Source organism: Mustela nigripes, chromosome 13 (genome assembly GCF_022355385.1).
Source record: "Mustela nigripes isolate SB6536 chromosome 13, MUSNIG.SB6536, whole genome shotgun sequence".
NCBI lineage: Eukaryota > Metazoa > Chordata > Mammalia > Carnivora > Mustelidae > Mustela > Mustela nigripes.
Window position 1 is genome coordinate 48,904,140 of NC_081569.1, and position 16,855 is coordinate 48,920,994.

At 40.4% G+C, this 16,855-nt stretch overlaps 1 protein-coding gene across 1 annotated transcript; it reads right to left on the reverse strand.

The window, feature by feature from the left end:
• Positions 1 to 333: 333 nt before the first annotated feature.
• TOX4 (TOX high mobility group box family member 4) lies at positions 334 to 16,818 on the reverse strand. Its single transcript, XM_059372378.1, has 9 exons — positions 16,713 to 16,818; positions 16,435 to 16,503; positions 8,459 to 8,701; positions 7,317 to 7,577; positions 6,737 to 6,967; positions 4,697 to 4,777; positions 3,609 to 4,352; positions 1,707 to 1,870; positions 334 to 1,072 (listed from the first exon to the last, which is right to left on the reverse strand). Exons 1-9 carry the CDS (start codon positions 16,716 to 16,718, stop codon positions 1,012 to 1,014), a joined length of 1,860 nt encoding a protein of 619 aa, XP_059228361.1. The 5' UTR covers positions 16,719 to 16,818; the 3' UTR covers positions 334 to 1,011.
• Between the last annotated feature and the right edge of the window lie 37 nt (positions 16,819 to 16,855).

Below are 16,855 nucleotides of genomic sequence, written 5' to 3' on the forward strand. Positions count from 1 at the left end.
AAATGAGTGCATGGAAACCATTAAAATGTTGATTATACTATATAGGATCAAAGTGGTTAGCAGTTAGTACTACGTGACATCATAATCAAGAAGGGGGTTCTCTGGGACAGCTTTTCTTAAGGTAAGATTTGATTTCACTTAAGGTTATCATCATTAGGGCTAACATGCTCTAAATATTTATTTACTCTTTTAGAGTTATGTGGCTTTGCTTATCTTTCCTTTTTTTAAATGCATCCCTAGGGTGTACAGAGAATTAGCATATACATTATGTAAGTGAAAACACCTCTAGACTTTAAAAAAGATATTTCATCAAACACAACTAACACAACTTCATTAGACTTTGGTAAAACCTCTTGTATTAAGGATATAGACTTCTGCCTTTTACACTCATAAACTGTGATAAATCCAAGGAGGATCATGGACTACAGAAATAACATTATTTGAAAAGAGAAATAAATAAGAACCCCCCCAGGCGATGGTATTTTCCCTATAGCCTGGGTGCTTGCTCTGTTGAAAACTTTTGTTCTCAAAGCATGTATATGTGTGATAGCAGTTGTTCCTGTTTAAGAGATAACCTTTAATGCAGTTTTTCATCCCCTTTAAAATGGATGCACACAGCATTTTAGCCTAGGTTCAAAACCGAGTATTCTCCCATCATTTTAATAATTGTTTAGGCATGTCCTATGACAATTATCCCGAGTTTCTTCAAACAACCCCCCACCAGCACCACCTATATTCTGCTTGTTCATATTCCCTTCACCCTTTCCTCTGCTATTATCACTGGTATCTCTGTACTTTAAAGTAAAAAGCAGTTCCAGATTATAGCAAACTCAATAGCCTTGCTCCAAAGTATGGCCCCTCATGAAGAGACAGAAAAGGGAAGAAGCATGAAGGACCATCATGGGTTGAAATCAGGCACTACCAGAAGCCCAGCTTTTTTTTTTTTTAAAAAGAGGCTCTTAGACATGTTTCCAGCAGATAAGTCTTGACTGGCTTGGAGAACAGGAAGGACTACTTCACAAATACCACTGTGTTTGAATTTCTAGAAGCCACCCAGGCCAAGAAGACATCCCTAAGAGAGAAGAGATACACATAAACTTAGAATTATATCCTAGTCTTTTGGAACTCTGTCTTAAATATTAAATAGCTCCATTAAGATGAAATGATATCACTCAGTATGAATTTACGAGCAGTGGGTCTTAAGTTTAGCAGTCCTGATTTACTGAAGCAGATTTGACTTAGGAAAATACCAATACTTTCATATATAGAGATAAATTCCAGGAAAATTGGGGAGATGGACAAAATCTTCAGAACTTCTCTTGCCTCTACCACCCACCCCTTCCTTCTCCTGTCACACTTAGCATAATGGTCCTGCTCAAATTCTAATTCCTTGAGTAGCTAGATTTGTGCTAAGGAGAGAAGCTAAGCTAATATCCATAGTCACTAACAGCTTAAGGTGTTAAAATATTTTTAAAAGAGCATATGTAACTGAATGTAATGTAATCAAAAAGCAAAAACTGCTGATTACGTCATCTTTGTCTATGAGGCAAATGTAAGCTCTTTTTAAGCAGAGGAAGCTTTTCTAGTCTCTATAATCAGATACACATAAAGCAATCTAGTCTACCTAAGGTCAGGTGATGCTGATTATATACTCAGGATTAATTTAGGAGTACCTGAATTGTAAGAAGGGGAAACTAAAAGCTCACCTGCAGTGCTTTACCACACATTCATTGCTGCAGTACTCATTGTCCCAGTCCTTACTCACAACGGGAGGGTTCTCACAACCGGACCTCACACATCGAGGCTGGGGTGAGAGTGTCACAGGAGACCCACTCACCAATTCAACATCCATTTGAGAAGGAGACTCAACCTATGAGAGGAAGAGAGCACCAAAAAGACAAATTAGATTGCTACTTACTTTGGGTTTTTAAAATTTTATTTATTTGGCAGAGAGGGAACACAAGCAGGGGCAGAGGGAGGGAGAAGCAGGCTCCCCACCAAGCAGGGAGTACAATGTGGGGCTCGATCCCAGGACTCTGGGATCATGACCTGAGCTGAAGACAGATGCCCACAACTGAGTCACCCAGGTGCCCTCCACCTTTTTTTTTTTTTTTAAAGATGTGATTTGTCAGAGCACAAGCAGGGACCACAGCAGGCAGAGGGAGAAGCAGGCTCCCTGCTGAGCAAGGGGCCCAATATGGGACTTAATCCCAGGACACTGGGATCATGATCTGAGCTAAAGGCAGGTGCTTAACCAATTGAGTCATCCAGAGATCACAGGGGGGCAGAGTTTTTTTTATAAAAGAGTTACTGGTTTCCCCCTCTATATGCAGCTTTAGACTGACAAAGATTCTTCCAGTTGGAGGAATGCTAGCTAGTACTCCTTAACTTTAATCCACTGAGCCACCCAGATGCCCCAGTACTCCTTAATTTTAATCTTATCACTGACTTTATTCCAAACTTGAATAATACCCCTGAAAATGTCCAAAGTATGGTGTGAGTAGAGGCTGGTTTACTTCAACTAGGATTGGGAGGGCTAAGAGAAGATAAAATGCACCATTAGAAAAAAGGAAAGAGGGACGCCTGGGTGGCTCAGTTGGTTGGGCAGCTGCCTTCGGCTCAGGTCATGATCCCGGCGTCCTGGGATCGAGTCCCACATCGGGCTCCTTGCTCCGCGGGGAGCCTGCTTCTCCCTCTGACTCTGCCTTCCACTCTGTCTGCCTGTGCTCGCTCTAGCTCGCTCTCTCTCTGACAAATAAATAAATAAAATCTTTAAAAAAAAAAAAAAAAAGAAAAAAGGAAAGACCTTGCAGGGGTGGTCACAGTTTCCAGCTGACAGGGGTTATTTTTCTTTAAATGATTGCTTCATTAATTGTGGATCTGGAGTCTCAAAGCAGGCCCATATTTTATTTAAAAAGACTATTGGTGAGGCGCCTGCCTGTGTGGCTCAGTGGGTTAAGCCTATGCCTTCAGCTCAGGTCATGATCTCAGGGTCCTGGGATCAAGCCCCGCATTGGGCTCTCTTCTCAGCAGGGAGCCTGCTTCCCCCTTCTCTCTCTGCCTGCCTCTCTCTTCCTACTTGTGATTTCTCTCTTTGTCAAATAAATAAATAAAATCTTAAAAAAAAATAAAGAGATTATTGGTCATGTAGATTAAAACTAGGTAACTGGCATCAGTTTATGTCTCTTTGGAAAGACTCCATGATATGAACCATTTTTTTTCAACCTGTCCATCCCCCACCTAAAACATTAAGCCAACCAGCAGAGATGTAGGAAAAACTGAAGAACTTATATCTCCAAAGTTTAGGATCCTTGGATAGACCCCTCTGAAAAATAGCTCTATGCTCAGGCTGTATCCTTTTGTGCAGAACTGCAATAGGACTTTTGTGTAGTTAAGTGGTCTGGGACAGACCACCTTCCTAAATGTTTCTCACCAAGAACACTACAGATTATCATGGGTAGGAAAAGTCACAGTTGCAGGGAACTCCTATTACAGGAACTCCTGGCTGCCAGACATTAAATGCTAGTACCAACCCCCACTTTTACTGGGTCAACCAAAATAATTCTACCTTTCCACTGGTCTGGAGAAAGACTTGAAAATAGGCTCACCTCAGGAACTACATCTGTGATCATCTCACAGATGGTCTCAGGAGACGTTTCCTCCACTGTATGGGCCTCGGGGCTGTTGTTTACAGGCCGCTCAGGACTACTTTCCACAGCTGGTGGGACTAAGGTCGTCTGCATTTTCAGAGTGGGTGGGGGCACAATCTTGATCTGCAGAGGTGGCGGCTGTTGCTGTAAATTGATTCGAACTTTCTGAGGTGGAGGCTGTTGCATGGCCTGAAGTGGGGGAGGCTGCTGCAGAATGGTCACCTGCTGTTGAGTGGGGGGCTGAGGCATCTGTTGCAGTGGAGGGGGTTGAAGTCGGGGTGGAGGCAGTTGCATAGAAGCAGCGGCTGCTGCTGCTGCCTGCAACACTGAGCGAGTGACAATTTGGGCTTGTTGACTGGGCTGGATAGTGGCTGTACTGGTTTGGCCTAGTTGGATCCCCCGGGAGGTCACCACTGTGGCTGGGATAACAGTAACCATCCCTCCTTGAGACATAGTAATAGAAGAGGGCAACATCTGTTTGGTAATAATCAACTTGGTGATATTGGGCTGACCCCCAGCCCCAGAAGATGCCTGGTTTGCCACATATGAGGAAAGAGTAGAGTTAACAACAATGGAAGGGGAGAGGGCAGGGGGCTCTGTTGAGGCTGGTGCTGGAGACGCTGGGTCAACAGTAGCCATAGGAGGTGGAGAAGGAGTCTGTGACGGTGGCACTGGATCCAATTCTACTGTTTCCACAGTGGCCTAAAAGACCCAAAAGAAATAAAGACAGCCATTGGGAAATTTATTCTCTTCCCCAGAACATATTCACTCTTATCACCTCCCAAGAAAAGATACATCACAGAGTGGGAGAAAGAAAAGAACTCTGGGAGTAAACAATGCAGGTAATTGTAAATAATGGAGATAAACTCAGAAAGACGAACTGGTAGGGTTTGTGACAGAAACAATAGGAAACCTCTTATATACTTTTAAGCTTTTAATACAACATAAAATTATCAGGTCCCACAGGTTTTTGGTAGTATTTACTTCTTGTAATTGCTAATAAACAGCTCCAAAAATCTTTTTAGTGCTTTAAGTAGCCCTCTTACCTGACATTCTTGATTGTCTTTATATGCAGCCAGAGCCTTCAGATACTCTTTCTTGGCAGCTTCAGTTTTCCTCTTATATACCTACAGGAAAGGGAGAGACTGTTTAAAAAGTCCCCATACTCCTAGAAAAGACTAATAATTCTCTATTACTTATCAACGAATGACAGTTCATCTCAGTTAAATACTGACATAACTCTTTTGAGTGAATATACTTCTGGAAGCTAGTAATCAAGACAGTCTCCATAGTCGACTCTACAGTGACCATGCATCTGAAAGTCAAACAATCAGCCAGAACAACGATGCTTCCAGAGTTAACCCCAACCCATGCCCACTTTTATAACAACAACAACAAAAATTTCAGATCCAAACACTATATAAAATCAATAGTCTGCTTAGCCTGTCACTGTGTCAAATGAGTATACTCTCCCTTAAAGAATGTGGCAAATTATTTGCAATGATGGCCCCAAGAATTCCTCCCATCTTGTGTACTTTTTCTTCCATCAAGGGCTGAAACCTATTTCCCTGTCCTTTGAATCTGGGATAGATCTATGAACTGCTTTGACCATAAGAAGATGGCTAAAGTGACAGAGAGGCCTTGCTCTAAGTCTGCCATGCTATAAGGAAGCCAGTCTGGCCTTTTGAAGGATGAGAGGCCATGTGAATGAGCAGGAAAGCCAACAAGTAGCACCAAATGTCACACATGGGAGCAAGGTCACTTTGCCATACCAGCTGTCATTTGACTATAACCACAAGAATGAGCCCAGGCAAGAGCATCAGAAAAACCATCTAATCGGGGCACCTGGGTGGCTCAGTGGGTTTAGCCTCTGACTTCGGCTCAGGTCATGATCTCAGGGTCCTGGGATCGAGCCCCGCATCGGGCTTTCTGCTTGGCAGGGTGCCTCCTTCCCCATCTCTCTCTCTGCCTCTCTGCCTACTTGTGATCTCTGTCAAATAAAATCTTTAAAAAAAAACCCACAAAAAACCCCATCTAATTAATTCACTTTATCATGAGAAACAATAAACTGCCACTATTTAAAGCTATTAAATTTGTGGTCTGTTGAGCAGCAATAAAAGCTATAAGTTACAAATTTCAGCTTTTTGTTCCAAATATTAAGTAGCAGACTCACTTTGATCCAAGACCTGGGGAGTCAAAGGCAATGTTAACTATAGCCATCTTCGGTATTAATTGTATTGTATCTTTACATGGTATAATCTTTCTTTCTTTCTTTAGAACAAAGGAGAGAGGAATAGAAGTGAGGGAGGGGCGGGGGGGGGGAGAAAGGGAGAGAAAGAATCTTAAGGAGGCTTCACACAAAGTGTGGAGCCCAAGGTGGGATTCAATCTAATGATCCTGAGATCATGACCTGAGCTGAAACCAAGATTTGGATGCTTAAGCCAACTGAGCCACCCAGGTGCCCCTATTTTTTAAATCCATATTAAATTTAGAGAGTTAACTATAGTTTTTAAGTTTATACTAGGACAATAAGAAAACCATAAACTAAAGTCTAAATTCAGACTGAGGCTAGTAGATCTTAGAGATGCAATTTACAAGGAATGGCCTAATTTTACAGATGTTGTAAAATGTAAAAATGTAAAAAATGTAAAAAATGGTGTTTAAATTAGATTTCAGTGTTTTTATAAACATTGTTAATAACTTTTAGATGTGCATTCTGGATTCAGTGGATGGCTATAACTTTTAAGGCAAAGTATGTTATGTGAATGCTACTTAAAAAGAGTTGATACTGGGGGCACCTGGGTGGCTCAGTTGGTTAAGTGACTGCCTTTGGCTCAGGTCATGATCCCAGAGTCCTGGGATCGAGCCCTGAGTCAGGCTCCTTCCTCAGCGGCGAGTCTACTTCTTCCTCTCCCTCTGCCTGCTACTCTGCCTGCTTGTGCTCTCTGTCAAATAAATAAAATCTTTTAAAAAAAGATATTAAATAAGAACTTAAAAAGTTAAAAGAAAACTTAAGTTTTTTATCCCCTTACTTAAAAACTTCTAGGACATTCACTACCCACTAGTCCCTCCATGTTTTTGTTCACCTGTTTTTGCTCCTCTCCAAGACTATCCCACATGGAGGCCACAATTTTTGAAACCTCCCCAAAAGTGGCATTGGGATTCTGTCCCTTGATGGCAGCCTGTGTATCACGGAAGAATAAAGCATATGCTGAAACTGGCTTCTGAGGTTCATTAGGGTCTTTCTTTTTTCTCTTCTTTGGGGCCTTCTGCTTTTTTCCTGCTTCCACCACAACTGTCTTCTGGCTGGGAAGTTGCTGCAAGGGAGAAAACAGAGGATTACAAAAGGAAAGAAGGAAGTGTCATGTCTGGAGAACTGTAAGAAAAGGACTTTTATGTGGGGGAACTAACTAGGCACATGGATGGAATTTTCAGAAATGCTAAAAAGGCAATAGGATTAAGACATTAGTAAAGTATGTGAGGACCAATTAGAATGGGGATTGGGAAAAGCATTATAAACTGTAGATTGAGAGGCAGGACCCCATACCCAGAAAAAAGCAGAGGAGATGGCAGGGCAGGAGCAAATAATACTGAGTAGGCTCTGTATGCCAAGAGTTTTATCCCAGAATATCATGGCAGATTTGATTTTGGCAGGGAATGCCTCACCCTCCGGAAATCCTCAACACCATCCTCATGAAGTGAACTAGTAGGTGAAGGGGTGGTTGAAAGACGATCCTCAGGTGACTGGGCAGGTGGCAAGATGGTGCCACCCCCTAAGCTCAAACCAAGTTGAGAACTCAGTTCTGACTGATCAATGGTGGTCAACTGGCTATGCCCCATCAAGCCAGATGTCATGTCTGTCATTGGTACATCAATTGTAACAGGTGGGTTGGCACTATACTGAGTTCCTATAGAATGGTCCAAGTCCTGAGAGAAGCAGAAGGACTAATTAAACACTAAATATTAAAAAACACCACTCTTTCCCCCCACTGAATTCAGGACAGTTTATAACCTTTGCTTACCCAGACTGTATCATCATTTAAAGACTAAACATCAAATACTTTATATAAAGTATATTAAGCTTTTTAGAAAAAGTACAGAAATTATTAAAATCAACTTCTTTGTACTGAAAAGCCTGTTCTAAAATAATGAAAAATAACCAGAGAAGTTTTAATTATGGACAAGTTGAAAGGACAAATAAATTATTCAGTAATCTGGAGGTAGTGATGACTCACAGGGTAAAGAAAAACTTCCTTCCTGTACTCTCCTACAATAATGGTTTTTAAAATTGCAACACACAGGCAATCAAGAGTAGGCCAGTGTTAGAGATTTTTGGCACCAAATATAGTGTGAAGATGTGCTACTGATGAAATGTGCTGGAAGCCCAATACACCCGATTTATAACATACTAATTCACAATTAATACATTTGGTTCAGCCTGGGTTTGAGTAACTCTCAACATGACGGCTATCACACATTTTCTTTACACATATTTTAATCTTAGGATGTGATGGCAATTATAGGTGAAAAAAACACCCTCCCCTATCACAATCCTTTTCATATCTGGGTGAACACTGGACATTTCATAATTTTAAATCATTTTTCAAATAAAATTGACTCAAATGATAAATATCCTTCAGGGGAAATTAAGTCTTCATTTCCCCTGAAGGCTCCCCTGTGAGCCTTTAAACACAGAATGAGAACCAAGTAATACCCAAGTGTAGTAGGGAAGAGAGAGTCACTTTTATCTCCCGTACCACCACCAAGCCCAGGAGCTTGGGTAAATTTGATAATGTCTTGCCCCTTACCATGGTCAAGCCCCCACTCAGGAGCCCCCCGCCCTGCTCCATCAAGCCATGGGTCATGCCCACAGGCATGTCCAATGTCTGGACCCCATATTGGGCTGAAAAGCTGCCATCCTGAGAAGAGGAGGGGTCTGCCAGGTCATCAAAGTGGCCAACCACATCTGAGACAGCCAGTGAGGGATCAGAATCCAAAGAGATAGGTGGGATTTCAAATTCCTCATCTCCCAAGCTTGGTGTATGGAATGTCTGTAGGGGGAAAAAAGGGAAAAAAAAGTTAGTTTTAAGAGGAGGAACTGCATACTGCTAAGTGGAGAACATGGCTGGGTACTGGAGTTTCTTAGCATACCTCTGGATCCTATTTTTGTTACCAATTTATTAGGACCTATTTAATTTCACAAATAAACCTCTCTTTTTTTTTTTCAATTTTATTTTTTCAGTGTTCCAAGATTCATTGTTTATGCACCACACCCAATGCTCCATGCAATATATACCCACCTTAATAACCACCACCAGGCTCACCTAACCCTCCACCCGCCTTAAACTGCTCTTCTTCTTAATAGCCTTGGTCATACGGCATATGCAAGGCTGCCAAAATCAATTACAGTTTTCAGTTTCTTATCTTTGCCATCTCAGTTGTCCTATCATGCTTATTGTTTTAATGAGTGACTCTTTTTCAGCACTGTTAGTAAGGACCCAGTCTTTATAAATTGTTTTGCCCACTATGTTTAAAAACTCACGAAACATTCTAATTGACAACAGTTATTTTGCAGTTATACACCTGAACTATTAGACAACAGAAATTCATTGTCAGCCAATTATACTTTTTTGATTACTGTTTTTAGGTTCCTTTGACACAAATTCTAAAAGGTACTGTCATAGGAACAATATCCTCTTCTAAGGTATCTACACTTAAGAATTCCATCTTAGAAATCATGACATTAACAAGAAATAAGGTTACCATTTGTACAGCATTTTTGGAAAACCCAACAATGTCAAGGTTAATACTGAGCAGAAAAATCTTCATTAAGAGCTACAGCCAAAAGGCAAACTGGTTCTCTAACTTTCTTAGTCTTGCTCTCACAGAGCCTTTTCTGCAACAGAGGAAGAAAAAGATTACTCCAGCTAGCCATAAAACCCAATTCCTTCCTTGAATTCAACTACAGTAACAGAATCGTTCTATACGGAAGGGGTGAACATTCATGGAGCTAAAAGACCAACGTCTGACAGTAAATGCTACAGTTCCTTTTTGACACTAAAAAACTAAAATGGCAACATCTGTAGCAAGAGCATTATCTCTTATAAGACTTTGCAAGAGACTTTGATGTCAGAGATGTATGGGTTCAAGTTCCAACTCTGTCAATTACTAAAGGACTCTGAAGGGGTCTTCCTCATCTATAAAATGAGAGTTGTAACAGTACTCTCCTTATATTGTTATTTTAATAACTATTAATCATTGCTATAATAATGTTAACATCCTAATTATTATTAATTTATGACCTGGTAATCAGTTATAGATAATTAGAATTTTAGAAACTTTAAATTCAGTCAACCTATCACAATGGTATAGTAAATATCAACTGATTCAGACCAAATTCAGTAATTACCCACATTTCCCCCCCATGATTAAACACTGCATTCTTTAAGAGTTAGTTCCTCAAGGTTATTATAGGTCCAGAAAGGGTCTCATTAATATCGCCATATTTAGGGGCACCTAGGTGGCTCAGATGGTTAAGTTTCTGCCTTCAGCTCAGGAGGTGATCTCTAGTTCTTAGGATGGAGCCCCATGTCAGGCTCCCAGGTCAGCGGGGAGTCTGGTTCTTCCTCTCCCCCTGCTTGTGCTCTCTCTCTCTCTCTCTTTTTTTTTTTTTAATTTATCAGAGAGAGAGCGAGCACAGGCAGACAGAATGGCAGGCAGAGGCAGGCAGAGGGAGAAGCAGGCTCCCTGACGAGCAAGGAGCCCGATGTGGGACTCGATCCCAGGACGCTGGGATCATGACCTGAGCCGAAGGCAGCTGCTTAACCAAATGAGGCACCCAGGCGTCCCAAGTGTGCTCTCTCTTAAATGAATAAATAAAATCTTAAAAAAAAAAAATCACCAAATTTACTTTATTTTTTTTAACTTTAAAAAAAAATTTTTTTTTAGATTTTATTTATTTATTTGACAGAGAGAAATCACAAGTAGATGGAGAGGCAGGCAGAGAGAGAGAGAGAGGGAAGCAGGCTCCCTGCGGAGCAGAGAGCCCAATGCGGAACTCGATCCCAGGACCCTGAGATCATGACCTGAGCCGAAGGCAGCGGCTTAACCCACTGAGCCACCCAGGCGCCCCAAATTTACTTTATTTTTTAAGTTTTATTTATTTATGTAATTTCTACACCCAACATGGGGCTTGAACTCACAGCCCCAAGGTCAAGAGAGTCGCCTGCTCTTCTGACTGAGCCAGCCAGATGCTCCACCATTTTTATTTTAATGAAGACATTGCTAGAAACAAATTTCCAGCTGGCAGAAACTAGGGAGAAAAAAGGTATGTCTGTGAAATGCCTAATCTCTCTGAATCACATTGGCAAACTGAAAAAAGTTTCCTACAAGACAAAAAAGATATATATATATATTATATATATATAATATATATATTATATGAAGCAAGATATATATATATCTTTCTTGCTTCATTTCTACATTTTCCTTCTTCCAAGATCCTTACTATTTTACTTAACATGGTAAAAAATTTGGTAGTTATGTGAGATGTGACATTAGAGTGGTACAAGGAACAGGAGCAAGCAGTTCTTGATGGGAAAAACTAAAAATCTTCCCAATAACTGAACTCTTCTCAGTACACAGCTCATGATTCTTGTGTGAAAGTTCTGAACTTGAGGTTCGTGACTCTTTCTGAAATTTCAGTTTAGGTTCATGTGCGATTTTTCAAGAGAGGACAAATATTTCTACCAAATTTTCATGCAAACAAAGTTATGGGGATGGGAAAAAGGATCAGGGTAAACATTTACTGTAATAGATTTAATAGTTGTATGATAGGTGTGCCTGGGTGGCTCAGTGGGTTAAAGCCTCTGCCTTCGGCTCAAGTCATGATCTCAGGGTCCTGGGATGGAGCCCCCCATCAGGCTCTCTGCTCAGCAGGGAGTCTGCTTCTTGGACTCTCACTCTCTCATCTCTCTCAAATAAATAAAATCTTTGAAAAAAAAATAGTTGTATTAAGGGGGTAGGAGAAGAATAAATGAAACAAGATGGGATTGGGAGGGAGACAAACCACAAGTGACTCTTAATCTCACAAAACAGACTGAGGGTTGCTGCGGGGAGGGGGGTTGGGAGAAGGGGGGTGGGGTTATGGACATTGGGGAGGGTATGTGCTATGGTGAGAGCTGTGAAGTTTGTAAACCTGGCAATTCACAGACCTGTACCCCTGGGGATAAAAATATAAAATTAAAAAATTAAAAAAAAAAAAAGAATGCAAAGAAATGTAAAAAAAATAGTTGTATGATATTAGTTTTCAATTTTTATAAGATACAGAATGTTTTGACAAAGCAAAAGATGCCTATCCTTTTCTGCTTAGCAGAACAAAAAGCAGCTCTGCCAAGATATGAAAATGATACTATTTGGTAAAGAGAACAGAAAAAGTAAAAATTCATATCCAAAACAAGAGACCAGTGTTCTGCAAAGGACTACCCTTCATAAACCATCTGGAGTGTTCTCATGGACTACACTAAAAACTCAGACATGCAGAGATTCCATTGTATCAAATTAACAAGGCACTCTTTCTATGCACCACCCCCTGGAATGTGGAAACAGATTTGTTATTCAGTATCCATAGCTTTAAAGTTGTTGGGGGGGGGGGTGATTTGCTTATTTGTTTCTTCCCTAAGTAAAGTAATAGCAATGATCAAGAATACAGAGGGTAAAATACAGGCTAGAACACACACCAGATTCACTCTAAAGCTCTTTTATTACCACAAATGATTATGGAGGGAAAACCAATAATGAATATCTAGTTATTTTATTTTAGTGGGTCTGCTACATAACTAGATCATACTCTACCACATAATATAAAACTATAGCAGATAATCAGGTAAAAATAAGTGATTTTGACCCAGGAGAAAACAAGATGATGTAGCTACCGTCTCATTAAGGCTTCTTTTCCTTCTCTGTTAAATACTGGGCATTTTTAAGGAAGGAAACAATTTGGGAATTACAGTTTATAAACAAGGATGCTCAGCTATTTAGAGAATGAAACAAAACAAAACAAAAATATGATTTCCCTCTTTTCCTATTTCCCCATGCCAAAACATACAACATAATTTGTGTAAATTACTCATTTTAAAGAAATTTATTTTAATCTAATACCTATTTACTCCTATTACACTGGTACAATGGGTCATTAAGATAATCTGTTGTTCTTCTTTAAAAAATGCTATAGTGAACATTTTAACTATTTAGCTGGAAATAATTAACTGGTTCTAACATTATAAGTACTTTTCCTAATTAAAAATAGGTATCGTCATATTATTTCCTGAAAGTGCTGAAAGCACAGTATCATTGTATAAGAGCCAATAAGAATGAGGAAAACAGAAAGATTAAACTCCCTTCAGACAGTACAACTTCCCTGTCTCAAGCAATGCTATAACACATCTTAAGCATTCCTCTCTGGATACTTACTCCTTAGAAATTTTTAGTAAAGTGTATAGCTCAAAGAATTTTTACATATGTAAACATCCAATTAACCATCACCCAGATCAAAGATAGAGAACTTTTCCATCACTGTAAAGATTCTGTCATACTCCTTCCCAGTCAATATTCTCTCCTTTTCATAACAGGTGCCACTATTCTGACTTTTTATTACCATAGTTTCACATCGTCTATTCCCTATATTTATTTAAAAAAAATGAACTTATATAGTGTCTACTCTTTTATGTCAGGCTTTTTTCAAATTAAAAATCTGAAATGTATGTATAATATATATGTGATCTATCACATATATATTATCTATCTATCACATATATATTATACATACATTTCAGATTTTTAATTTATTTGTCAGAGAGAGAGAGAGACAGCGAGTGCATGCACAAGCAGGCGGAGTGTCAGGCAGAGGGAGAAGCAGGCTTCCCACTGAGCAAGGAGCCTGATGTGGGCCTTGATCCCAGGCCACTGGGATCATGACCTGAGCCAAAAGCAGACGCTCAACCAACTGAGCCACCCAGGCATGCTAATATATTTTTGCGATCACCCAAGGTACATTTATTAGTAGTTCATATTCTTTTTTATGGCTATGTAGTATCTCTTTTTACAAATGTACCAGTTTAGAGACATTTGGGTTGTTTCCAGTGCTTAGCTATTATGAGTAAAGTTGCTGTGAACATACATGTTTTTGGTGAATATATGCACTCAGTTCTCTCATGTTTACATCCAGGAGTAGAACTGCTGGGTCCCAGGGTAGGTATATGTTCATTTTTAGCAGATACTGTTAGTTTTCCAAAGTAATTGAATCAATTTACACTTCAATCAGAATGGTTAAGAGTTATATGAATCCTTGCAAAATCTTGTAATTGTGCTTTTAATTTTAGCCATTCTACTGGGTACATAGTCATGCTCGTTATAATTTAACTGGTATTCCCCTGATGAGTGATGATGACACTCTTTCATCTGGATACCCTCTTTTGTGAAGTGTGTGTTCAAATCTTCTGCCCATTTTTAAATTGGATTTTTTACTCTACAAGTATTTTATATATCCTGAGTATGTGTCAGGTATGTGTATTAAAATATCTTCTCCCAGTCTATGGTGTACCTATTTAATTTCTTGATGATGTCTTTTGATGAAAATACATTTCTAATTTCAATGAACTCCAGTTTTTCAATTATTAGCATTTTTAGACATCTATCTTTTATTTCTTGCAAGGAAACTCTAAATATCACTTTTTCTTTTTCTTTTTTTTAAGATTTTATTTATTTATTTGACAGAGAGAGATCACAAGTAGGCAGAGAGGCAGGCAGAGAGAGAGGAAGGGAAGCAGGCCCCCTGCTGAGCAGAGAGCCCAACTCGGGACTCGATCCCAGGACCCTGAGATCATGACCCAAGCCGAAGGCAGTGGCTTCACCCACTGAGCCACCTATGCGCCCCAAAATATCACTTTTTCTAAAAGAAAAACTTAATATCACCTTTACCTAGTTCTAAGTTATATTGGAGGTGGTTCACAATAAGACCAAGCACAACAAAAACCACAAACCAATTGAAATAAAGGTCAAAAGCGAAAAAAAAAAAAAGAGGGGAAGGGACGGTGAAGTTATAATGAGAAAAATTGTTAGCAACAACAAAGACCTAAGCTAAAGGAAGACACTGAAATTTAGGTGTGAGCTTCCTGGCAAAATTGTTTGTTGTTGTTTTGTTTTTTAATTTCTTCAAGTTATAAAAACACACACAAAAAGGATAGACTCAAACCTGGAGAGTTTCTTTATGAGGCCAGTGTGAAATTTACCACACTCTAAATTTAAATCTGATTCAGAAGAAATTGGCAGTGAGGGGCGCCTGGGTGGCTCAGTCCTTAAGCATCTGCCTTTGGCTCAGGTCATGATCCCAGGGTCCTGGGATTGAGTCCCACATCTGGCTCCCTGCTCAGTGAGAAGCCTGCTTCTCTCTCTCCCACTCCCCCTGTCTGTGTTCTTTCTCTTGCTGTGTCTCTGTCAAATAAATAAATAAATATTTTTTTAAAAAACGAAAAAAAGAAATTGGCAATGATGCACATTCATGTGGATAAGGTCGATGTGAGATTTGTAACACTCCAAATAATGAAATTAAATCATGGAGATAGCATTCAGAAGAAAATGGCAACGAGACTGGAAAGCATCAAAGAGATTTAGTTTTATATAATTTATAGATTTGTTGTTCATTTGAGCCACACCTTCCCTTCCTTAAGAGAATAACAATAACCAATAATGGCAATAAAGAAATCAAACTATCAATTGTCCCTTTTCAATCTAATTCTCATCCATGAAAATGTTAAGGTTTAATACAGGATAAACCTACTCAACAGCAACTGAGAATTCTTAGGACAAAAAACAAAAACAACTGATGCAAGTGCTTCACATCACTTTAGGGGAAAAAAAAGTACTAAAAATTCTCAAAAAACCCCCAAATTCTAGAAAGCTCAAGACAAGTTTTTCAAAGACCAGGAAATTTATTTTTTGTTCCAAATCTTACTATTTCACCCTGCCTAAATAAGTGATTTGTGTCTATATTACGACAATATTTGAAGCAAAGCTTTTTCACAGATACTAAAGTACCTCATCATAACCATTACTTCTACTACACATCATAAGAAACTATTTTTACAGCCATTTGACAGCTAGAGAATCTGTGACATACAAAGGTGAAGTAACCTGCCCAAACTCTTGAGTCACTGGCAAACAAACACATGTACTCAACTCCATGTTTTCTAGCAACTATTTCCTTTCATCCTGTCATTAGCAAAACAAGCCTATTGGTAAACATAACTACTTAAAAAAAAAAAATCCTTGAGTAGAAGTTTAAGTGAAACAAAGACCCTGCAACAGAGATAGTTCCAAGAAGAACATATGTTCACAGTTAACCCTTTAAAAGGAAACTCCTCGCTTACTCCAATTTCTTTAGCTGAAGTAATCTCTTCCCGCCGTGACCCACCCCTACCTTGTTGTAGTTATTTCTCGCCAATGAAAGGAAACAATTCCACCCTGTCTTCCAATCCAGAATCACTCTGAAATGGGTTAGCTCTTTCCAAAGTCCTGCTTTTCTGATGACAGCAGCTTCCCGGGCCTTCCCCTTAGTCTTCATAGGTTCTGGAAGCAGCTGCCACTGTCCTCTGAACACCAATCGCCACCCCTAATTCCCAGCCTCCCCCCGCCCCCGCCCAGGCGTCCCCGCTCTCCTCCCCACCACCCTACCCCACCGCGGCTTCAGCCCCCCCCCGCCCCCCCAGCGTCGCCAGCTCGTGCTCACCTCGGCCCCTGACAGGAAGGGGTGTGAGGGCCCTGTGATCGTCAGGTAATTGTCATTTCCTCCGGGAAACTGGAAACCAAAAGAAAACCGCGGGGATAAGTTAGGGGGAGTAGGGAACTAGCATAGAGCGAAGGATTCTGTCCCCGACATTCTGACAACACTCCCAAACCCGGCTCCCTTCGCCCCTCCCATCAGCAGCCTCTCCGCCCGGCTTCCCGCCTGTTTCGACTCGGTCGGCCGCGCTCTCTCGCCAGCCTTCCTAACGCTCGGGTTCCTACCTCCATCTTCACACAACGGCTACCACCGTCTCAGTTCCCTCATCGCTCCCACCGCCCCCACCGGACTCGAACTGCCGTCACTTCCTCAAGGACGCGCGTCGCTCTCCACTGATTGGAAGGAGCGCCGTGGGGCTGTTGCCGGG